Source organism: Mchenga conophoros, linkage group LG4, assembly GCF_057382185.1.
Source record: "Mchenga conophoros isolate Kocher_MC1m ecotype Shallow Benthic linkage group LG4, M_conophoros_male_GT1.1, whole genome shotgun sequence".
Classification (NCBI taxonomy): domain Eukaryota; kingdom Metazoa; phylum Chordata; class Actinopteri; order Cichliformes; family Cichlidae; genus Mchenga; species Mchenga conophoros.
The window spans coordinates 16,582,269-16,607,562 of record NC_140529.1 but is presented as its reverse complement, the minus strand read 5'-3'; the positions used below and the strand labels follow the sequence as shown (position 1 = coordinate 16,607,562).

Below are 25,294 nucleotides of genomic sequence, written 5' to 3'. Positions count from 1 at the left end.
ATAATCTTTAAGAGATCAGCAAACAGCTATGTGCAAACGTGGCGATTACTAAAATTCACCAAAGGATAAATTCAGCATTCGAATTAGATCAACTTTTTGTTTGATGCTTTACAGCATTGGAGCTTTTCTGTGACCAGTGATTTTAAGCTTGGAGATGAGTGAGCTGAACTCTGCACGAGTGAAATCAACGCTTAAACTAGCAAGCTTCAGAGTGGCATTCAAACCAAGGACCTCACATCATGCACTGCAACAGCAGCAGAAACAATAACAGCAGCAGCAGCAGCTCCTGAGGCTGTTGCTGTGACACTGACAGCAGGCCCACACCTAACAAGGCTGCTATCCCATTTAGTTAATTCCCGCCTGGCTTGGCTCCTTTATGGCAGCAGTGGGGGTGTGCAGCATGACGGAGAGCTTGCCAGTAATAAAGCATTAGCATATTGAACTGAACTGATAAACTTGTCAATCACTTGGAGGCCCCACTGCCAGCATTGTGGTTACTGTGGAGGTGTGCACAATTTATCCCCATTTCCTACCACCGTGTGTCTCATCCACGTGCTCTGGCGACACATGTGTATGCAGGTTATCACATCAGGCCAGTAAATGTTGAAAACAAGTGGGGGGGATGGAGGGACTGTTAAACACATTTATATATGGGCCTGTGACGCACAGAGGACTGTGGTGTGTGAAGTAAGTGCATAATGTCTGCATTTTCTCCCCTTTCTTCCACTGAAATATAATTTTTAGTTGTAGTTTGATGACTTACACCATGGCTTATAAATCATTAAAAAACAAAGCAGCACTTTCAAATATATAAAGCAGGTGATTAAACTGGAAAGTTGTTGGAGACGCACTGGGATGAATTCTCTGCTCTATCGGTGCCTTTCAAAAGGCTGATTGCAAAAGATGAACAGCCACAGGCGGGTGCCCCCCTCCTCCTCCCTCCTCCTCCTCCTCCCTCCTCCCCCCTTCGCTTTCCTCATCCATCCATCCGCGCTTCCCTCTGCCTCTGCCGCTGGATGGTGCGTTTTTAGGACCCCACGGAGGAGGAAACCCGGAGCTTTCCCCCTCTGTCTGATGGAGACGGCGCTGAGGAAAGGAGCGAGTCCGGTCGGCGGAGACCACCTCGAGGATCCTGCAGGAAGGACTTCGCTGCTGCTGTAGGAAGGCGAGAGAGAGGGGGAGAGGAGCGAGAGGAGAGACTCGGGAGGTAACGGGCCGTTAATAACCTGTTGTTGGTGTGTTTTTGTTTGTCGTTCATAAAGAGGAGAGCCGAATGAGCGACGTGAGAGCGACACGTTAGCCGTGCTGGACTGACTGGGCTGGATTTCTAAAAGAGGCATTATTATCTCTGTTTCGCCCTCCGCTCTAACGTCCTGCTCATGTTTATTTTCTATGTATGTATTTATTTTTTCATTAGATTTTATGAAAATCACGCGTTTTCTATCAAAAGCAAATGATTGTGAGTTAATGTGTTCATTTGCCATTTCTGCAGGCGTACGCTCTTCAGAAGGCGTAAAACGAGATGTTAGTTTTATTTATTCCTTTTCTTTCCTTTCTTTTATAATTTTCTTTGCTCATTTAAGTCAACAATAGAAACTGCAGCACATCAGACTGCAATTCAATTACAGCAGCTGGCTGGAGCCTTTTGATTTAAAAGGAGAAGGGCTGCGAGCGCCGCCCGAAGTCTGGACGTGGAATCTGTACAGAGCGTAAACTGGGATCATATCTGCTCTAGAACAGCAGCCCGGCTTTACTTCATAAACAGAGCTGTCACTGCTTTGTATTTAATCACCTGTTCCTCTGAGGGGGCCACCGGGGCCCGTGATGTTACACAGATGATAACCTTCTTACATCATCCGATCCTACCAGTTTCCAGACAGCAGAGGATTAAAATAGAACATAAAAAGAAATAAAGCCGGCTTGTTCCGCACTCGGGAGCTTCGTGCTGTTGGCCTGGAGTGAAATAGCACTTGCAGGGCACCAGAGGTGAGCAGGGAGACTGGCAGCGAGGCCGCAGGGTTGAATTGTTGCCTCCTCTTTGCATGTCCTCCTTGTGTTTGCACAATCCAGCCAGGTGCGCAGAATAGAAGCGCTTTTGTGCTCTCTTTCTACGCCAGTATGGAACAACATCAGCGGCCATTAATATTGATCCAGCTTGTAACAATGTTGACTGAAGTAAATGCAAACACGTATTGAACCGCAGCTCAGCTGCTCTGATGACAGAAGGGACTAACTTACATTTAAAAGTGAGCAGGGGTTCCTCCGCTCCTCAGCAGGCTACACTTTCAGTCATAGTGCAGAGAATTTATTGGCGTGTGTTCTGACTGCTAATCAAGTTTCTCAATAATTGCTCGGTAGCAAAGGTCAGTGCTTATCTCATTTATAAGCCTGCAAACTGACTAGATTTGGACTGTTGGCTACAAATAAAAATCAGGGTAGTGGTGACAACAAGAGATTCCAAGCGAGTGTTGAGGTGTTTTTGGTATTGCATGCTGCAACTGTGATGAGCATCGTGCTCTGTTTTCTGATCTTTGTAGAGAAAACGATTCAACAGGTGAAAGAATACAGTGGGCTTCTCTGTTGAATTGTAAAGCTGCAAAAATGCAAACTAGTAATCAATGACTTGAATTGTAGATGACGGATATTTCTGTTAGTCAGCTAATTGATTTCCACTTGGACCTCTTCCTCTCTTCTACACTGCACAGCTTCAGCTCTCTCGGCGCCTCTTTACTGAATGCAGAGATGCATTTATGCTCATCTTGTCTGTCACTCATTCATGCATCCTTTGTCATTCTGTTTCTCTCTGTTAATATGCTTCTCACACCGACACACATACACAAACAGGGGGGCCACATTTCTTTTGCTGTCTAACCTTGAGTTTTGTTATTTTCCGGAAAGCACAGCTTGCGTTTTTTCTAGTCTTCTTCTGTCTTTTCTTATATTTATTTCTGTTTCCTGTTCTTTCATGCCCTGCAGATCCTCCATCATCGGAAGGTCTCCTGCATCTCTTCCAGGGCGTGCCTCTGTGATTGCGTCTAGCATGCACGCTCACGAGAGCGCACAGCTTGTCTAATCAACCACAGTGCGTGTTTCTTCGCGAGCGTACGTCAAGTGCAGGAATGGGTTCGGTGGGCGCGGAGCGCCGCAGGCCCACGCCGGCCCAGACACCCGAGGAGAGGGACGTGTGGAGGGATGGAGGAAGATCTGTTTGGAGAGAGGGCTGGAGAGAGGGAAGAGAGAGCGGCATTGTGCAGAGCTACAGCTTCGATTCATACCAGCTGGAGGAGGAGGAGATCAGTAAAGACGCCCCGGAGCGAGGAGTGCTGGCTTTGTCCGAGCCCGGTGAGGGAGTTTTTGTTCTATCTGTGCATGAGTGTGTGTAATCTACTATTTATAAAGAGAGAGGCGAGGAACATGGAAGGAAGGAAAGGGGTAGGTGTACCAACAAACAGCAATTTGTCAAAGTGAAAAAAGGCACATTAATATCCTTCTACTCCTAAACACCAGGAACAAAGTGTTTAGATACGTGGACAGAGAGAAAAGTGTTTGCCAATGATTTTCCACCAGAAAATTTAAAATGCACCTTCTTCATTGTTTACCACACTTTCACATTATATTCTATATATAAAGAATTTAGACAGAATAGCATTTACATGTGCTGTTTACATATTTACTGATTAACTGTTAGATATGTATTCAGAGGGCAGTAAACCTCTGCTCTGGATGTTTTTAAAATATATTTGAGATTGTAAGAAGCAGTGAAAAAGATGCTTATAGGTTATAGGTTTTTCAGCTGGAAGTTTTCAGAGTTTGCACAGTTGTATAGATCGAAGAATCCCAAGATCTTTTATAACACTGCTACTGATACCGCAGATTAACTACCCAAACTGTCTTATCTTTTAAGACCTGCTGAAATTGTATCTGTGTGGACGGGCTGTAATCTGCTCACCCGTGTTGATTTGACCTGAAACAAGCACATACGCCACAACATTATGTGGGATTTGACAAGAGAGAGGTGGAGAGACTCAAACTGCATGACTGCGAACCCGAGCTGTCAGTGAGTGTGGATAACTCACCTTCACTGCATCTATCCAAATCAACTTTGTTCTGGTTTAAACTGCAGTGTTTTTTATTGTTGTTTGTTTAACAACAAAACACAACACTGTGCAGAAGCCTTGAGTCACTCATAATTTCTTTATATTTAATTAGGAAAATGGGTGCAGAGATTTATTGAAACATGTGCAAACATACATGTAAATACAGTATATAATACAAAACAGAGTTTGTATAATTCTAATCAGCTTGAAAGTCAAGATTTGGTACGACCACCTTTATTCTTCAGCACAGTCTGATCTCTCTTAGGCAGCTTTCTTGTCATTTCTTTAAGTAGTCTTCAGGAATAGTTCTCCAGGCTTCTTGAAGGACACAAACTCTTCTTTGGATGTTGCTGCCTTTTGTTCTGTTCTCTGTCAAGATGATCCCACACTGCTTGAATAATGTTGAGGTCTGGGTTCTGGGGAGGCCAATCCATGACTAATAGTGTTCCACTGTGTGTTTTTCTATCTAGGTATGCTTTTGCTGTTTGGCAGTGTGTTTGGGATCATTGTCAAGCTGAAAAATGAAGCTGTTGCCCGATGTATTGCTCGGTGTATCTAACTGTGATGATACTTTCCTGTGTTCATAATTCCATCAATTTTGACAAGATCTCCAACAACATTGGCTGAAATTCAGCCCCAAACCATGACAGAGCCTCCACCATGTTTTACAGATGGCTGTACACACCCACTGTTGTACTTCTCTAATGACCTCATCTCTACATACTAATGAGCCGTTTTCAGTTAACACCTTTTTGGGAATCACCTCAATGGTACAAAAATACTAAGTTATTCCTGTCAAACTGTGTTGTCTGTGGGATTTTTTATAGATTATACTAAAGGAATTTTAACAAAGGTTTTTGCAACAAAGTGGCTGAAGATACAATTTAAAGTTGATTCTTTGCTGTTCTTCTTCTTTGTCTGTTACGTGGATTACACTACAGTGGTTCATCCCTTAAGTTAGGTGCCTTTTTATATTTGAATGTTCCTCTGAAAAGAGCCAATACCGGACTGAAAGTGAGTAAAAAGGTAGCCAATGTAAAACAAAGAAAAAGAAAAAAAAAGAGAGAGAGACAAGACTATTAAAGTTCTTCAGAAAGTCTGAAGAACTTTCTAGAAAGTCTGGCTCTTTAGAAGCAGAATTGAGAAGTGGCTCAAGACTTTTTCACAGCGCTGTATTGTCATTTGATTTATTGTCAAGTACACTTTACAACAGCAGCTAACCAGAAAAAAAATGTTTTAAAAAATCTGAAATAAAATTTTTAGTTATATTAAGCTTTAAGTCTCTTCCCCCTCCCCTTTTTTTTACCATTTCTAACAATGAGACTATCAAACTTCAGCTAAGCTTCTATACCAACAGCTACCACAACAGATAACTAATATGCAAACTTTATTTCAAAAATGAACAATGTTGAAAGTGACATCAGATTTTTTAAATCAAAGGTTAAACATGGTCGTGCTGCTAGATTATTCCAGCCCACTTAACCTCTGGATAAGTTCTTCCAAATGTAGAAAACCGATTGGTTTTCCCAGCTGTGTTTGGGCAGGAGGTGAGGTGCACCCTGGACAGGTTGCCAGTCCATCAAAGGGCCCTTAGATTTTTGTAAATAATAAGTCAGAATGGATTTAATAACCGTCTTGAAGATTTGTATGGGCAGTGCATGTTAGACACAGACGGCGGTCTTGATAACAAAAAACTGCTGTGTTGCCTGGTTACACGGGTTACACAAAGGCCATGTTAATCAGGTCATAAGTGACCAGTGACGCATAATGACGGCCTTGCAGGCAGAAGCCTTTTCCCTGCTCTCTTCATGTGTTTCTTACTTATATTTTGCTCTTTTTTCCTGCTTCCCTTTCTTTCCTGAAGCTGCCAGTCTTCATATTTCAGTATGCAACAAAACAGACAGGGGATGCAATCTCCACAGAGTCTGCCTTCTCCTAGAAGAAAATAAAAGATGGAGATGTGGCAAAGCAGCCTCCGAGAATGAGTTAACCTTAAGATGCTATTTCAGTTCTGCAGCTGCACAACAACTGTGTTTCTGAGCAGAGGACAACAGGTTTTATGAAGGTGTACATTGATTTTTATTTTCAGCGGCCAAATTAATTCTAAAAGGGTGAAAATCCATTTGTATCAACAGATGTATCAGTAAAAAAATTTTTTGTTTCTATAGTAATAAAGTAGTGACATGAGTCAGTGAGAAGGACATTTTCCCACTCAGTCTGCAGTAAAGCCTAAATTCTCATGATGAATGATTTGGGCCATTAATATTAGGCTTACGGGATTAGGAAAGGATTAAGAACAGTTATATAAAAAACCTGCACATCACACTTTCTCCATGTAACCGATCCGGCTGCAAAACAGAAATGTACGAGTTTTAACTGAAGCTATTTCGACAGCTAGACCATGATCTGAGATCCCCATGATTAATCTTTCACTAACACAAGCGCAACAGTCTGCTCCACCATCAGCTGCTCCATCAAGTGGAACAGAGGCGTTCCTGCTGCCGCTGCACCTTTCTTCCTCCTGATTAGCTTCTCTGAAGACAGAGTGTTCTGGCTTCAGTACTAATTCAGATGTTAATCATATCCCGCCGTCTGATTTCATGCTGCTTTAATTCTCTAACCTATGACTCCCATTTTGCTGCTCAGACTTTGAGGAACCGATCCCTGACGACCGTTACCATGGCATCTACTTTGCAATGCTACTGGCTGGAGTGGGTTTCCTGCTTCCCTACAACAGCTTCATCACAGATGTGGATTACCTGCATCAGAAGTTTAAAGGTATAAATATGGATGAGTGTGCACAAAGTCACGTTTGCGGTTACGGCTCGAGGCTACGCTGTCACATCTCTCCCTTGTGTTTCAGGGACATCGATAGTGTTTGACATGAGTCTGACGTACATCTTAGTGGCTTTGTTGGCCGTCATCCTCAACAATGTGCTGGTGGAGCGACTCAGCATGCACACCAGGATCACTGTGGGTAAGTCAGAGAGGCGCCAAGAGCACAGATCGAGTGGAAAATTAAAAACTGTTCCATTAAAACTTACCCTGTTACTTATTAAATACTTTGGGACCACACAGTCCCGAAGAGATCTACCCACAGGGGAGCTTCACTGAGAACTACAGTCATGAAAAAGAAAGCACATTCCCTTTCAATTCTTTCACAGATCAGGGTGTAAAAAAATCATCTTGGCCTTCAGACTATTTAAATATAACCTCAGATATATTCTTACACCATGCCACTTTATTTTACAAACACTAAGGCAAAATGAACGGTAGAGTGTGTGCACCCTATGATTCAGCAGCTTGGAGAACCACATTTGATAGCAATAATTGAAGAAGCTGTTTTCTGTATGACTTCAGTCTCTCACATTATCGTATTGCAAAAATGTCAGTGCACCTTGTGGGCATTTGTTTATGCACAGCATTTCAGTCAGGTTGAGCCTGGGCTATTGCAACACTTTGATTTTTTTCTTTTTCAGCCATTCTGTTGTAGGTTTGCTGATGTTCTTGCAATCATGGTCCTGTTGAAAGACCAGCCTGGGCCAAGCTGTCAGACAGATGGCCTCACATATGACTCTAGAATACTCTGGAGAATTTAAACACGTTCTCTCTCCCGAGGCTCAATATTTTAGGTGACAAATCGTCAACATGTTACGCTTCCGGGAACCCAACACGTTCCTAAATGACGAAATCGGAAAAATAAGGAAATATGAGAACTGTTTGGAATTAATCCACACATATTCGTTCATTTTCCTCAAATCACTTTGGAAAACACTATTTCACGTCATTAAAGTGCTGGTTAAGGTTAGGTATAAGGTTATGGTTAAGGCTGGAATACATGGCTGGAACATGTTTTACCACGGGATCGTCATTCTACTGTATTTCACCCATAACCCGGCGCTACCTTAAGAACGCCGAAGGTCGCCTTCCACGTTCCTCAGGAACGCTGCCAGATGTAACAAATCATCAGGATGTTATGCCTCCGGAGTGAGAATGAGCTGAGGATTTCATGGTCAACTCAGTGGCTGCAGGGCCCAAATCATCCAACGTCCCCCACCGTGCTTGGAAGTTGGTATGAGCTGTTTGCGCTGATGTGCTGTGTTTGGTTTTTGACAAATAGTGTTTTATAGCCAAACATCTTCACTCTGTCCTTTGGACTGAGAAGACCATTGTTCCAGAAGTCTTTTTTTTTTTCAGTTCTATCTTTGCAAATCTGTGCTGTCATGTTTCTTTTAGAGAGACGAGGCTTTCACTTCAAACCTTTTGAAAGAGCCATACACTGTACTGTGATGAACATTAACATTTGACGTGCTGGCTGAGGCCTGTAGAGTCCAAGATGAAGTTTCTCTGAGCGTTGCACGTCTGACCTTGTGGAGAATTTGCACAAGAATGACACAAGACTTGGCTTGTGGTTGGTAATGGAGCATAACTCTTATTATGGTCTTTGATCATTTTGTAATCCTAGTTAAGCTTCTTCATGTTGTCTTAATGGCTTTGGTGTATAATTTCTGCCTTATAGCATGCTGAAAGTGAAGTGCTGGTCAAGATATGCCAAGATTTATATTTCATTTTAATGAGTCAAAAATCATATTTTACTCCCACACACATGAAGCATAAAGCCAAAAACTTCACTGCTGGTTAAAATCAGTTGTATTTTTAATTCTTAAGCCTAACCTTACAAGCTGTCCTTCACGTGTGGACACATAAAACGGTGCACTACTTCCAGCAGTAGTAACAACTGTCAAAAAACAGCAGGAAGCTCAAAGCTTATCAGAGTGTGCAAAAATGGCAAAATGTTATAAAGATAAATAAAAATCCACTTTTCCATGGATCTCTTGTGGTCTTTATTCATAAACACCACAGGAGATCCGTTTTTGGCTTTTGCCGAAAACTGTGAATTGACAAGCAGCGGTTTCAGGATTCATCTGCATCTTCCTCAGATTGCTTTCATATTTCAAAAACATCATTAAAGGTGATTTGCTATGCTCTTTGAATAAGCTGTTTGGTAACAGGCGAGCACATAGAGGCTGATTTAAAATCATGTTTGTTAAAGTCTTAGCTGGAGATACTGGAGAGATGTGGCCGAAAATATTAATCTTTGCAGAAATTATTCTCAAACTGTGATATTGGAGATGAACCTAGAAATATTAAAGCCCTTCAAGCTCACCCTTAAAAAAATCATGATAAAAAGTTCTTTAAATATGCATGTTCCCCGGAAGTTTGAGATCACTGCACATACATGCTAAATTTCAGAACGGGGTTTCACCGCAATAGCCTCTGCTGCTTAAAATAGCTGTGCTTGTATTTTTGGTTAAAGGTCTTTTGAAGTTTGACGTCAGCTTGAGAGCATATCCCCAGGTTAAAGAGTTAATGAACTGCCTCACATATAGTTTCCTCACTCTTATCAAATATGTGTTCAGTCCTGCAGTCACAACATTACCTGGATCACTGACTCAGCCTGTCACTCTCTCTGCAGGTTACATCTTAGCTTTGGGGCCCCTGATCTTTGTCAGCGTGTTCGATGTTTGGCTGGAAAAGTTCACCACCAAGCAGGCTTATGTCATCAACCTGGTATCAGTGGGAGTGGTGGCCTTTGGATGTACAGGTACTTTGATGTTCTTTTACCCTAATAATGGTTAAACGAACTGAATGACAGACTACACTTAAAAGGCAGAAGAGCCACTCTTGACTACATCCTTGCAGCCTTGACTTTTTGGAACTAGATGAACTATAATTGGATGAAAGGCTAGAAAGACAGATTGCCAACATGTTACAATCAGTCCATCTGCACCAATTAGCGCAACATTTCTGCGATGTGGCTCTTTGCAGTAGGGAACTCGGCTCAGCTACCTGGCACCTGGTTGCATTCTGGTTGTAGTCTATATAAAATCGAGGTGGTCAAGCACTTCTTGCATTTTGCAGTTAAATTACAGAGACGCAGCAATTATGTCACTTTTTGTGGAGAAATTTCAGAATTTCAGTTTCATATCCATTGGGTTCTGGCTGTGCAATGAGCACTTAATATGAATTTCTATGTATGTAGATGGCAAAAAATTTTCCATCTACATGCCAGTTTATCAGTTTATCACACACAATTGCCACAAACAGGCTGCATGTAATTTCGGACTTAACTGAAACTAGCAGCCTTTGAGAAATGTTTGCCAGCCTTTCAAAAGCCTAGCAATCATTAGCCGCTATTACAGCCACCTGTGTCTTGTCTCCCGTGTAAATCAACGCAGTAACAATGCTTATAAGCTTTAAGGCTTAACATCTTTGAAAAATGTTTAAAAATTCACCGCTGCAGATTTTTTTAATGAAGGGAGAAATTAGCTTTCGAGACAAATACTCTCTTTTTCTGTCCCAGGCTATAGAGATGTTAGCTAGTTTTACTGTCCAGGCTGTATGTAAATGATGGCTCTCATGTGAGTTTTTTTAACCATTAAAGACCATTTGTGGATGAAGGGTGCACAGCTCAGATATCAGATGGCACAAATTAGCTTGGTTAGCAAGCTACATTTTTGAAATATACCGATGCAACACAAACACATGTGTAATAATAGCTTTAGGTAACAGACTACTGTTACCTAAAGCAATTCAAATACTAGAATTTGAATCGCCATAACTGTTGCACAAACGTATTTGGAGGGCTGCCTGATAATTCCATTAAAAAAACCCTCCAAAAGGCGCTAACAACACAATCACCTTAATGAGGTTGATTTCAGGGACTCTGAAATTGTCTCAATTGTGCCTCAAGTGGAGATTAGAGGACCTGCATTGGGTTTAGTCCTGGAGCTGCTGGTTGTATATGACTATGTGAAAAGTGTGGCTCGTAGCAAAAAGCTTACAGACAATGTACAGTTTTGTCTGCAGGCAGCTAGCAGACAACAACACTCTGCTAAAGCCTGTACATCACCGATTCAGCCTGTAAAAGAAGGCAGAAAAAGTGGAACATTTAGCTCCTTAATAACCAGACAGTTCTCATGAGTTTGTGGAAAACAATATAGAGCTATGAGGACAATTGCTTTTATTAAAAGGATAATAAATTATAACTAAATATGTGTCAGAGCTCCCCCTGTTGGGATAAACACAAACCCAATAGAGGTTTTGGTCTTCAGGTGCTGCCGACTTTAATACATAGAGTCGTTTTCCTCTGTGTTTGTCAGTGAGAACTCAGAGTTTCTGCCTGCTGTAATATCAGTTTAATTAGTGGAGGTCTGAGGGTCAGAGCAGCTTCTCTCAAGTGGTGTGTGGTGGTTCATTAAGTTCCCCTCTAAATAAATCGTGTTGTTACAATGTTGACTGTTGGGCCTCTATTTACACTGATAACTGCCTCCCTCCTCCCTCTTCAGTGCAGCAGTCCAGTTTCTATGGTTACATGGGGATGCTGCCCAAGAGGTACACACAGGGGGTAATGACTGGAGAGAGTAAGTACACTCAACGATTAGCACACACGTTTTCGTTAGCTCTTGCTGCCAGACTTTGTCATCCTCCTCACCTTCTTCATCTCCTTCATCATTTACGTACCCTCCTCAGGTACGGCGGGGGTGATCATCTCGCTGTCCCGCATCTTCACCAAGCTGCTGATCAAAGATGACAAGAAGAACACGCTGATCTTCTTCCTCGTCTCCATCAGCATGGAAATGCTGTGCTTCCTGCTTCACCTGCTGGTCCGCCGCTCACGATTTGTCCGGTATTACACCAGCCACGCCCAGGGTAAAGGTCCGGGCAAATGTCACGATCCGAGAGACAACGGGACCGGGTACAGGGTTCACCACGATGTCACTGCAGAGGAAGTAAGATTTGTAAGTTTATGGACAGCTTATTGACTCACATGTGTTTTATGTCTGTTCACTGCGAATACTAAGTATTGTTAGCCATGCCAGCAGCAGGCTCAATTACTCTGGCACAGAACACACATCTTAACATATATACTATATATCGCAAAGAGCCAGGCTTTCTTTAAAGTGTTTAAAGTGCTCTTAAACTATTGCCTTTAGATATTGGCTGGTTTTCACTCTTTTATATTACAGTCCTAGTAGCCGATCATTTCAAAGGAGTGTTTTTTGTTTATTATGCCATTAACACTAACCTATGAATCATTCAAACATTAATAAGCTAACTTAGCAGATGGATCAGTGTTGTCTTAGGTGTACCGTTAACAGCTGTGACAAAGACACAAAATTTCTTCCCATTTCTTGAGCTAAATCTATGAAAAGTGTCAAAGATAACAGAGTTTAACAGGCAGAAAATGTTTTACACTAACGTTCTCAAAGCACTATCAGTAGAAAACTTATATCTCAGCATGCTGTGCAGCATATTCTTAAAAAATGAATGAAATTGTAAGTAGCAAACAAAAGAACTAAACAAGTATCTACAGCAGATGAAGAGTATTTGAAAGTCATGGTCTTAAGAAATAAGAAAAAGAAATCCAGCAAAGACCTGACATACGATCAGAGAGATGTATCTGGCCCTTTAGTCGATCCATCTACTGTTCACTAAAGATGGTGGAAGGATGGCTCTCAAGAAGGGAAAGAAGAAAGACTGTACTGTACTGAAAATAGGCGGGAACATGTCTGATGGAGTGATGAATCCAGTTTTGACATTTCTGGTTTAACTGTTCATCAGTATGTTTGGAAAAGGTCAGGAGAGGTACAACAGTGTCTACAGCCATCTGTAAAACACGGTGGAGGCTCTGTCATGGCTTGGAGCTGCATTTCAGTCAGTGTTGTTGGTGTTTTTAAAACTGATGGAATTATGAATGCAGAAAAATACCATCAGATTTTAATTCGATATGCAGTAACAACTGAAAAGCATCTGATTGGCTTCATTTTTCAGCATGATCCCAAACACACTGCCAATGCAGTAAAAGCATAGCTGGCTAGAAGGACACACAGTGGAACTTCGGTCATGGATTGGCCTCTCCAGAGCCCAGACTTCAGCATTATTGAAGCAGTGTGGGATCATCTTGACAGAGAACAGAATAAAAGGCAGCAAACATCCAAAGAAGAGCTTTGAATGAAAGCCTGGAGAACTATTCCTGAAGACTACTTGAAGAAATGACAAGAAAGCTATGCATATCTCCTGTAGTGCATTTGGTACCAAAAGTCATAAATATGCCATACACTATACAGTGAACTGCTAAAGTGCTTGGACTTGATATTTTGCAGTCAGCGTTGTATCTTCAGCGTCTTTGATATTTTTCTCACGTTGCTTTTCAAGTTAGATTAGGATACTGACTCTACACAGACCAACAGGCTCCCTCATTAAAGCTTCCGCTACATGTTTTATTCATTAAATCATTTATAAATATTGTAATGACAAATAGTTTCTGGACTCAGACAGGGAGGAAATGCCAGGCCTCTAAACTGTAATGTCATCTAGAGCGAGCACGCACACAAGTATTGAGGGCTGGTTGTGCTTAAAAATGCAATCACTTAGTAGCTATGAGCTGTTTCTTGGCTGCTGGTCAGAAAGATGCTAAAAGAGAGGAAGAGCAAAAGATATTGGAAGTTGTTCTTTAGGGCTGAGGAATATAGGGAGTGGTGCAGGAGAAAGACGGAGAGTTGACGACGCCTCCTTTGAACCCAGAGAGAAAGAGAGTCACGATGCTGAGAGAGAAAAAAAAGTTTACGGGAAGCTACTAATGCGAGACAAGTGAGAGAGGCAGTGCAGAGAGTGGGGAAGAGCTCATAAAAATTGTAGAGAAAACATAAGACAAAACAAATTAAAGGAAGAGAAGGGAAAGAGAGCAGGACACCGGCCATGACAACGAGAGGAAAAGAGGGAAAGAAAACGACTTTGAATTGAAACCCACTTTGTAGCTGTGCTTTGAGCAGCATTTTGTAGCCTGAAGACATGAAGCTAGTACTGCTCATCCTGCTCTGTGTGTGTGTCTGTGTGTGTGTCTGTGTGTGTGTCTGTGTGTGCATTCAGAGCCTTCAAAGGAAGAAACTGCACCTGAGGCTATCATCGCTTAATGTGTGCGTGTTCATATTTGTATGTGCGCCATTACATACAAGTGTGTGATGGACGTCCCGCGGTGTTTTACAGCTCTGTGTGTGTGTGTCAACGTGTGTGTGTATGTGCACGTGTGTGTGTCTGGGGTTGATTCTGGCAGTTCTTTGTTCTGGTTGCCATGGGAAATGAATGCAGCTCTTCCTATTATGCGATAATCAAGAATAGGAGTGCCTTCTGGCCCGGCAGCCCCTCTAATCAACTAATGGATCTATCTGTGTGTGTGTGTGTGTGTGTGTGTGTGTGTGTGTGTACGTGCAGTCACCTGGCTCAGTGAATTAGTGTGTATTTGGAAAGACCTCAGCATAAAGGGATGTGCCCATACCCGAAAAGATGTCTGTGTGTGGTGGTGGTGGTGGACATCATTAAGTCAACCTTCAGCCGGTCACAGCCATCCTCTCTAATAGTCACTGTCATAAAAAGGGGATGTCATGTATCCCAGAAGCCATTACTAATGAAAAAAACTAAAACATGTAAAGGTCAAAGCAGTAAAAGTGAATGTGTTTATTTATTGTGTGATGGCTACCTCTAGTGTTTCCTTAAAGAACCTTCAAATGCTTTAAAAAAGTTTTCAGAAATGAGCAACAAAGTCTTAATTTTCCCACTCAGAACTATGTTTAAAAATGAATACAGTTCAGTATTTTCTAGCATAGGGAATTAAAAGGGGACAGAATCACATGTTTTAGTGTTTTTGAGGACAAAGGACCCTTTTTTTTTATCCCAAAGATAAGGATGAGTATACGAGGGAGGCTGTGACTTCAAAAGATGATAAGTACTGCCCACACCTGCAGAATGGATCTGCATTCCTAATATAATAACCAGCTGGGTTTTTGCTCTTTTGTGGAGTCACCGTTTGCTTACTTTAACTCCAAAACTATATCACCTGCAAACATAAAACTCCAAAACCTCCAAAACAAAGTTTGCATCTTGCAGCTAATGCAGCTAACATCACCACCTCTATGCTGCTCGCCTAATTTCTGTACACTTATGTAATATACAGGGAGTGCAGAATTATTAGGCAAGTTGTATTTTTGAGGAATAATTTTATTATTGAACAACAACCATGTTCTGAATGAACCCAAAACACTCATTAATATCAAAGCTGAATGTTTTTGGAAGTAGTTTTTAGTTTGTTTTTAGTTTTAGCTATTTTAGTGGGATATCTGTGTGTGCAGGTGACTATTACTATGCATAATTATTAGGCAACTTAACAAAAAACAAATATATACCCATTTCAATTATTTATTTTTACCAGTGAAACCAATATAACATCTCCACATTCACAAATATACATTTCTGACATTCAAAAACAAAACAAAAACAAATCAGCGACCAATATAGCCACCTTTCTTTGCAAGGACACTCAAAAGCCTGCCATCCATGGATTCTGTCAGTGTTTTGATCTGTTCACCATCAACATTGCGTGCAGCAGCAACCACAGCCTCCCAGACACTGTTCAGAGAGGTGTACTGTTTTCCCTCCTTGTAAATCTCACATTTGATGATGGACCACAGGTTCTCAATGGGGTTCAGATCAGGTGAACAAGGAGGCCATGTCATTAGTTTTTCTTCTTTTATACCCTTTCTTGCCAGCCATGCTGTGGAGTACTTGGACGCGTGTGATGGAGCATTGTCCTGCATGAAAATCATGTTTTTCTTGAAGGATGCAGACTTCTTCCTGTACCACTGCTTGAAGAAGGTGTCTTCCAGAAACTGGCAGTAGGACTGGGAGTTGAGCTTGACTCCATCCTCAACCCGAAAAGGCCCCACAAGCTCATCTTTGATGATACCAGCCCAAACCAGTACTCCACCTCCACCTTGCTGGCGTCTGAGTCGGACTGGAGCTCTCTGCCCTTTACCAATCCAGCCACGGGCCCATCCATCTGGCCCATCAAGACTCACTCTCATTTCATCAGTCCATAAAACCTTAGAAAAACCAGTCTTGAGATATTTCTTGGCCCAGTCTTGACGTTTCAGCTTGTGTGTCTTGTTCAGTGGTGGTCGTCTTTCAGCCTTTCTTACCTTGGCCATGTGTCTGAGTATTGCACACCTTGTGCTTTTGGGCACTCCAGTGATGTTGCAGCTCTGAAATATGGCCAAACTGGTGGCAAGTGGCATCTTGGCAGCTGCACGCTTGACTTTTCTCAGTTCATGGGCAGTTATTTTGCTCCTTGGTTTTTCCACACGCTTCTTGCGACCCTGTTGACTATTTTGAATGAAACACTTGATTGTTCGATGATCACGCTTCAAAGCTTTGCAATTTTGAGACTGCTGCATCCCTCTGCAAGATATCTCACTATTTTTGACTTTTCTGAGCCTGTCAAGTCCTTCTTTTGACCCATTTTGCCAAAGGAAAGGACGTTGCCTAATAATTATGCACACCTGATATAGGGTGTTGATGTCATTAGACCACACCCCTTCTCATTACAGAGATGCACATCACCTAATATGCTTAATTGGTAGTAGGCTTTCAAGCCTATACAGCTTGGAGTAAGACAACATGCATGAAGAGGATGATGTGGACAAAATACTCATTTGCCTAATAATTCTGCACTCCCTGTATTTATTCTGTGGTACAGCAAATATCCTCAAATCGCTGTTCTCATTTACATATTTGTTTCTGTCATCACACAGAGATGAGAGTGTGAAACAGGGAAATGTAGCCCATTAACTTACAAGACCGTTTTCACTCACCTCTAAAAATCTTGAAACGATCGTGAATATAAGTTTAAAGCAGCGGCTAAGATCTAAAATGATCACTTAGAGAGAAAGCAGTCTTTTTCTTCCTCTCTCCCTCTAATCAGTTTTTTTGGATACCACCCAAACTGTAAGTAATTATATGAGTAGCTGGAGCTCTGATCTCATGAAAAGTGCTTTCTGATTGTTGTTTTCACAGTCTGCAAACTAACAAGTTTGTCGCTTTAGGGCCCGCGACATAATGTTCTTGCTTTGTGACTCTTATTTTTTTCCACATCTTCACTCATTGTCATTATCGGGTCTATTTCGTGTTGATTTTTTCACATTGGGGTTGTAATGTAGTGATCTTTAATAACAATCTTAATCTTGTAGTTTTTACAAGTATGTTCTGACTAGAAAATTCTCCCTTAGGACATCTTTCCCACAGTGTTGAAGGATTAACCTTCTGATTATTTTTAAATACGTCATTGGATCCAACACAGATGAGTTCCTGAAGCTAGGGTCGTTCAGCACATTGATATTAAATGTTCGTGTTTTCTGTTGCACACCCACTACGTGTAAAGAGAAATAAATGTCTGAATGATTTGATATATCTGACTATTTTACATTCTTTTCATTTCATTCATATATGTCTATCAATATATATAGAGAGAGAGATATGTTACAATTAAGATTTGAAAGCATTAACATAAAGTCTCGTGTGTCTATTCAGTTTAGAAGATTACAGTAAACATCTCGTCTGTCTCTCTTCAGGGAAACGGTGGTACAGGAGCGTCTTCTGTGGAGGAAGGCGTCGAGGACATTGCGGGCGGTACCTATGTTCGATTTGATGCCCCAAAAGCCAAGATGAGAAGGAGCTGGCCCGGGCTCCGAGGTAGTCTCTTTCAAAATCTTGTCTAATCACTTCTCAATTACCCTCTGACTCCAACAGATGGATCTGAAATTTAAATGCATCCCCTGGTGATTTTTATTTAGGTAGAGGAGCGATCTCAATGAAATGACTGCTCGAGTGAATCATTTGAATTTTTAATACGGTCATGTGTGTGTGTTCTCAAACCAGACATGATCTTGCATCGTTACGTGGTGTCCCGCGTGATCTGGGCCTACATGCTGTCAATAGCTGTGACCTACAGCATCACTCTCTGTCTGTTTCCCGGGCTGGAGTCAGAGATACGAAACTCCACCTTAGGTGAATGGCTCCCCATCCTCATCATGGCCACCTTCAACATGTCGGACTTTGTTGGCAAGGTGAGCCATATATTAACTTCACAAGTTTGAATTTAAACATTGTGGGTGGTGACTTTTACATGAATACTTCACACATGATACTTTTTATAAAATCGGAGAGATTAGAATCATATATTCATATATTTCACGGTGGTGACTTTTAACCTTTGATTCCAGGGATTTAAGTTTTTGGAGAGAACTTGGAAGAGAACAACCCCAGTTCCAAAACTTTTGTGACACCGTGTAAAATGTGAATGAAAAAAGAAAATCCAAAGCCTTTCCTTTGGCTGATCCATGTTCTTTATTCATCCAAAGAACATGATCCATGTTCTTTGGATGAATATGGTTTCTTCTTTGCACGATGGAGCTGTATCTTCATATGTGGATAGCACAGTGTGGTCACACACAGTGATTTTTGGAGGCACTCCTGAGCCCACAGTGATTTCTATGACAGAGTCATGTCTGTTTTTTATGGAAGCCTGTTTCCACCACAAAAAAAAGGGTATCCATATGATATAGCTCAAAATTTTGACTTATTAACTTGAAATTTCAATTTACTTTTCTCAGAATTTCGAGTTAATAACTCGACATTTCGATTTAGCTCTGCCAATCAGTAATCTACATGAATGGCGTCATTTTCTTGCAACCTGGAAGGATACGGCACAGAGAAATACGCACTCAAAACCGGATCGCAACAAATTGGGGCTTTTTATAGTACGTTTGCTGATAGTAACGCCACATGATTCAGCTAATAACACAAGGATTTCATCATTTGTGAAGAAAATAATCAGCAATTTGTGCGTTCATGACTGGCTATAATACTGTTAGTTTAGCTGTAGCATTTGTAGCTGAGGGCTTCAGCTTCCGGGTAACAAGGAAATGACTTCATTCACGTAGATTACTGATTGGCAGCGCTAACGCAATATGTCGAGTTAATAAGTCGAAATATCAAGAAAATAATTCAAAATTTCAAGTTATGGATACTTTTTTTTGTGGCGGAAACAGGCTTCCGTAGTTTTTAATGCAGTGCTGTCTGATGTGTCTTTCAGCCTTGTCCCTTGTGCACAGAGATTTCTCCAAAATTATCAGAATCTTTTGATCTATATGTATAACAGATGATGAGGAATATTACTGAAATTGTTCCAAAAATGCAGTTTTTTTGCAGATTGCTGAAAGTCTGCCTCTCTAAGATGCTCTTTTTAAATTAAGTTTTAGGTTTGTTCTGTTGTGAATCCCATCATTTTTGGAACTGGGCCTGTATTAACTTACTGCCAATGTATAAAATTCACTGGTTTAACATCAATATTAAATGCTATTGCCCTTCTCACGCTACACTTACTGAGATTTTGGGATTTAAATTTCCATTTACAGGCATCTTGGCATTAAAGGAACAAGAAAGACAGAAAGGCAGAGTTAACCTCTTGAAACCATTAAAGTCGTCGACCCATTAATTTAACGTAAAACGTCTGGTGTATTGTGGGATAATTGCACTTACTATAGCTCGGAGGCTTCATCCGAACACTCTGAAACTTATCTGGTTTCCTTGGGTCATAATTTTGACTTTGAAGGCACCAACATTGGTTTAGTGAAAGTTGTTATGTAGGCTTTGGATTTGTCCTCGCGGCAAATTGAGTTTTTTCTTCAAATGAAAAGGGAAAGAGATTAGACGAGGAATTAAATTGAAAAAGGAAAAATTAAGGTAGCTTAGAGGTATAAAAAAGAGAGAGAGAAAGAAAAATGTCACGATAAGAGACTGGAAAAGTTTAAAGAGGATTTTTCTTTTGCATTTCTCTCACGGTTCACTTTGTTTTGCACTAATACTGTTATTGTTCTTATTTATTTTCCCTGACAAGTGCTTTCCTTAGAAATTGTTCCAAGCAATGGAGAATTACTGAACATAACGGTCTTAAGTTCAAAACTGCAAATGCTCATATATTTCATATATTATTTGAATATTTTTCCTTGTTTTTCCAAAGTGTAATACACAGCCTGACTGAAACACTCCTGCTGTCCCCTCAGATCCTGGCAGCGCTGCCATATGACTGGTCTGGGGGTCGTCTGCTCTTCTTCTCTTGCCTGAGGGTGGTCTTCATCCCTCTGTTTGTCATGTGTGTGTATCCGGCCAATGAACCCACCCTATCCCATCCTGCCTGGCCCTGTCTCTTTTCTCTCCTCATGGGAGTCACCAACGGATATTTTGGGTCTGTACCGATGATCCAGGCTGCGGGCAAAGTGCCGCCTGAACAGCGGGAGCTTGCAGGTGATTTTTGACTTCTTTTGTCTGATTTATTGTTAAATAAAAAGCATCAATAATTGAACTGAAGCCAGTTGATTAGACCCAATTAGCTTAATTTTAGCTATATAAGTTGTTGTATGTCATAAGAATACCATTAAATGGTTGTAAATTAGATCATTATATTCTTCTTAGCAGCATAAAACTGACCTTAGCACTGTAACTGTAACTTAATTATTTTATCAACTTAATAAAGTTGCCTTTCTTTAGAATGAATGAGGTTTTTTTTGGCCTGACAGCTAGCTTAGCTTAGCTAGTAGCAACAAGGCAAATATAGCCTATATTAGATGTAATTTTATGTTAGCTTAAGCCTTCAGAGAAGGATTACATATAAGATATCAAACAAACTCAACACTGTTATGTGCGCTATAATATTAAACATTATTACCTGTGAGATGCTTTTTAAATTTTATCTTTAACACTCAAAAGTAGTGCATATTTCAAGAGGTTTTTTTAGCTAGCAGTCTGACATTGTTTTCAGGCTGGGATTTTGTGAAGAAATACTAAAGTTACATTTAGATTATAATTATAGATTTTATTATAATTTTCCTCTGAGTGACCTGTGTTTGGTGTCTTGCGCTCCTATTAATGTTAGCTTGCTAAATTAGCATGCTAAATTAGGATGGTTATAATGGCACATGCTATCCCTGCAGATGCTAACATGCAAGAACATCAAAGAGTGGATAGCAAAGATGTACTTTCTTAGACTTGTTACTCATTATCTAACATGTTTCTTGCTTACTTGTTCACGCCGAGCAGTATTCTTTATTTAAAAATGGCATTCCCCCCGGATTAGGCAGTATGATCAGCTCTACAGTTACTCTCTGCTCTCTCTCGCCAGGGAATACTATGACTGTCTCCTACATGACAGGCCTGATGGTTGGCTCCGCTGTAGCGTATGCAGCTTATAGCTTCACTGCTCCACCAACAGGAATACACTCCTCCACGCTCAACATACACACACCTGCCAACACTACCGTGTATTGAATGTCCGTAGGTTTGACACGCACTCACTCATCCATCTGTATACATTTACATGTACACACATGCTGCGTAAGGACAGGACCTTTGCCCTTTCAGCAGCATAAACTGATGTACTAGACTCCAGCTGCAGAATAACTCAACAATAACAAAAGAAAAGACAAGCAGTGGCTTTTAGTGTTGAAAGGGATTAAGTGAAAAAAGTGCAGATTTCTCCACTTGCTCATCTCCCGGTGATCCACTGACCTTCAAGCATCTGCTCCGATGAACTTCCCCGGAGGAAGAGAAGTGGAGCTGTGCGTCTGCCAGCAGGCAGACATTAACCCTCAGAGTATCACACAGTGAAATTACTGTCTGCATATGTGCGAACACATCATCTGACATTTGTACAGTGCAAAGTCAAGTGATATTTTGTTGCGGGGAGCTAATGGCTTGTGGTTTTAGAGGAGACCTTGCATTATATGTGATGTTATGTTTTATGAATTCTCAGAGCTGTCGCCCATCATAGAAGCGAGATGGTGTTCAGACTCACGGAAAAATATGATCAGCGTTTTTAGACGATGAGTTCCGTAAATGCTCATTTTATTCGGACCCTGTTATTAAAACCAGTTTAACCTTATGAGATCTCAGCCCTCATTGAGGATGACCCTAACCCTGTGCTATCAGAATAAGTCATTTTTCAAACAAATAATCATTCTAACTGAAAAAAACGTACATCTTGGGTTAGGGCTTGGGGCTATGAGTTGTTACCAATAACGACTCAGACCTCACAAGGGTTAAACAATCAGTGTCTTTTCTGCCTAAGACTCAAAGACATTTTTTTGACCCTGAGAGCACTGTGTTAGATATCTAATGCTGCAACCAGACTGGGGGAAATAATGGTTGGAGGCAATTATTGCAACTGTGTGCAATTAAATTTTAATGTCATTGCCTTTGAAATGGTTGCTTTGACAATGTAAATCGGATCTGCAACAACTTGCAGTCAGTCGTTGTCTTCAAAGCGAATTTGTTGCATCGAGATGACGATAAAGGAACAAAAAGACTAAATGGAGTCAAGTTGGCAGTCTGTTTGTGATAACAAACACTGAAATTCACAACAACTACTTCAAATTCGGAATCCATCCAGAACCTCACAGATTTGAAAGAGAACTCCCTCTGTTTCAATAGTGACGTAGTTGCTGCAGGATTGCTCAACAACCTTGCATTCTAACAGGAGAATAATAGTTTGCAACCAGTTGATCCAAACCCCTTACTACGAGACACTTTGCAGACAAGTTGTACTCTTCGATGCAGACTACTATAGACTGAGTGCAACATGTTGATGATCTGTCTCCATTTATAAATTCAACTAAACAATGATTATCAGCAAAAATTCACCAATCAGTCTGATTGCTTCGTACCTTGGAGCAGACAACACCCTCAACCTCGGGGTGACCGCTTGGTTTCACGTGAGCGGACCACGCTCCTCTCTAAACTCACCTTCTTTCTTTTTTTTTTTCAATCTCTAAACACTTGTAACATTTTGTGACTGCATCTTGCATGTTTGTGAAACTGTGTTGAAAGAATCTGTCCACAAAGTACTTGAACCTGTCGGTGTGGTATTTCCTACTACAGCAGAGGGTCTCCAGGACCACGCAATTGTCATCATGACACACAAACAATACCAGCTGTAGGGTAAAAAAAGAAAGAAAGAAAGAAATCGTGTAAAAGGAGAGATTTCACGTCACTTCTTGCGCCCCCTGATGGCTGAAAAAAGTATTTATTTACCAGAGGAGGTATTGCAGTCCTATCACGCTAGTCTTTGTTGGTTTATCTGAAATGCTTTGCACCTCCTTTGAATGGTGTCTGTATTAAATGTCTATGTGATGATGTGGGATATAAGGGGACAAAATAATTAGTGCCAAACAGTCTGTGTTTATGACAGATGCGATTGGGGGAGGGAGAAAAAAGTGAATGTAAAGTTGTAAATAGAATAAAATGCATTCAAGGCAATGAAAGGCATTTATTTTCACTACTGCAAAGCCTGTAGAAAGAATCAGATTCATATCTTTTGTAGCTTTATTTAGTTGAAGTGACCCCTGGATCCCCTCCTTTATTTATCTCTTTCTTTTTTCCAGCTGACGCACAGCAGCGTCTCCGTTCCCTCATGTTTCCTGTTGGACTTGATTAATTTTTCAGCGATAAGAGAAGCAGCCGAGTTCACAGTTTATATATTATATTTAAAAATAAATAAATAAATAACAGACCTCAATGTAAAAAGCTGCAAATGTGCACTGCATTATGTAAGTGATGGCTTGGATGGAGAATGTTGGCACTGTTTGAAATACGGTGGGATGCCATTTGGGAGCTAACCTCATTACTGTATGTATGTCCTGCTTCCTGCGGCCTCTCAGCGAGCTGCTGGGTTTGAAGGTGTTTTTAGTTATTTTTGGTCAATTGTGTCATTAAAGGACATGAAAAGTCTCTCTCCTTCTCTTTCTTTCTCTCCTGCAGACATTTTGAGAGAGGGGGGAATCCAACTTTCCCAGGAATGCTTTTTTTAACCATTCCTCACGATGAACTCGCACATTCATTGTGAGGATTCGTAAAGCAGTCTGGTTTTTATGGAAATTATTTTTCTGTAGGGTTTTCAAGAAGGGTAAACAAGAAACTAGCAGCTATCTAACTAACCAACTCCCCATTTTTACTTTGATGATGGGATGATGGGGGGTTTTTTTATGTTGATTTCGCTCTTTTCTGTCTCACCACTGCAAAATATGGTCCTCAAGACGCCCATTGTGGAAGAAACAACCTCAAAGGACGTCATACTTGTACATATTTAAACTTCAGGAAGAGTGAATACTTAGAGACCATGTGGTGTACGATCACACACCACACCTAAACTCTTAATAATGATTTCAGTTGCACCAGCGAATGCAACTTTGTGATCATTCCTGCTGCAGTAAGACCACAAAAAATGAATAAATAGACCGAAACAGCTTTACGAAAGCATCTAAAGGAGCCTGCACAGTTCTGGAAAAAACATTTGACTGATGAAACCAAGATAACCTTGATGAAACTGCTCGGGATCTAAAGCGGACTGCATCATCTGTCAAACATGGTGAAGGATGTTATGCAGATGTGTGGCTGATAATAGTTCATCAGTGTTTACTGATGATGTGACTGCAAAGAAGCAGCAGGATGGCTTGTGAAGTGTACAGGGTTATAGTCTCTGCTCAGATTCAGACAAATGCTCCAAAACTATCTGGACAATGATTTAAAGTGCAAATGGACAATAAACCAAAGCAAAACTTTTAGAAATTTGAGGATTTTGTGTAAACATGTCTGATATTCCTAAACAATTAATGCAATACCAGTCTGAATGAATCCATGGAGGCAGTATGAAGAGGCAACACTATACAAATTGTGAAATATTGTGTCTTGTCCGACAAATTAGACCTAACTGTAGCCACGTGCCAAAAAATGAAAAATAAAAGTTGTCTCCAGGATCAGAACAGGATGAAGACAGCCATGCTGTCACAGCTCATAGGAGCAGCTGAGAACATGAATCCAGCAAAATTGATATTAATAATCTACTACAAGAAGAATTGCATGTACACTCCGGGAATTTTTCCACTGGTGATGTCGGACTTTCATCATGTCATAGACTTTTCTCGGATTATCCAAAGTGACACATGATGGGCTTCACAGAAGAACGAGCTTCATGAAAAAATGAATCTCTGAAAATTTCAGAGAGCTCTGACAAAATCACACATGACAGCAGAAAGATCCTCAAAGAGAAAGCGTGTCAAGAAATCACATAAAAAGGGGCAAAAGAGGCAGAAGGAATAGTTGGATGACAATTAGAGTGAGCCTTGGAGCAGTGGGCAAAAGATCCCCAAGGGGGAGGTTTGTGCCTGTGATGGAAAGTGAAGGAGTTTGAAGGTTACGCCACAGCTTTGCAACGACTTTCACTTTCAGCATCATGAAAACAGGGATCTGGTTAG

At 40.9% G+C, this 25,294-nt stretch overlaps 1 protein-coding gene across 2 annotated transcripts; it reads left to right on the top strand.

The window, feature by feature from the left end:
- The first annotated feature begins 980 nt into the window (after positions 1–980).
- Positions 981–23,771, top strand: slc29a4a (solute carrier family 29 member 4a). 2 transcript variants are annotated; one of them, XM_085270689.1, is made up of 11 exons: positions 981–1,207; positions 2,977–3,342; positions 6,744–6,875; positions 6,961–7,074; positions 9,574–9,702; positions 11,447–11,521; positions 11,631–11,890; positions 17,561–17,681; positions 17,868–18,055; positions 20,054–20,294; positions 21,169–23,771. In XM_085270689.1, the coding sequence occupies exons 2-11, from the start codon at positions 3,120–3,122 to the stop codon at positions 21,312–21,314; spliced, it is 1,629 nt and encodes a 542-aa protein (XP_085126815.1). In that variant the 5' UTR covers positions 981–1,207; positions 2,977–3,119; the 3' UTR covers positions 21,315–23,771. The 2 variants fall into 2 exon arrangements, with proteins under 2 accessions (XP_085126815.1, XP_085126814.1); XM_085270688.1 differs by having other exon boundaries at positions 11,631–11,899.
- Positions 23,772–25,294: the final 1,523 nt, after the last annotated feature.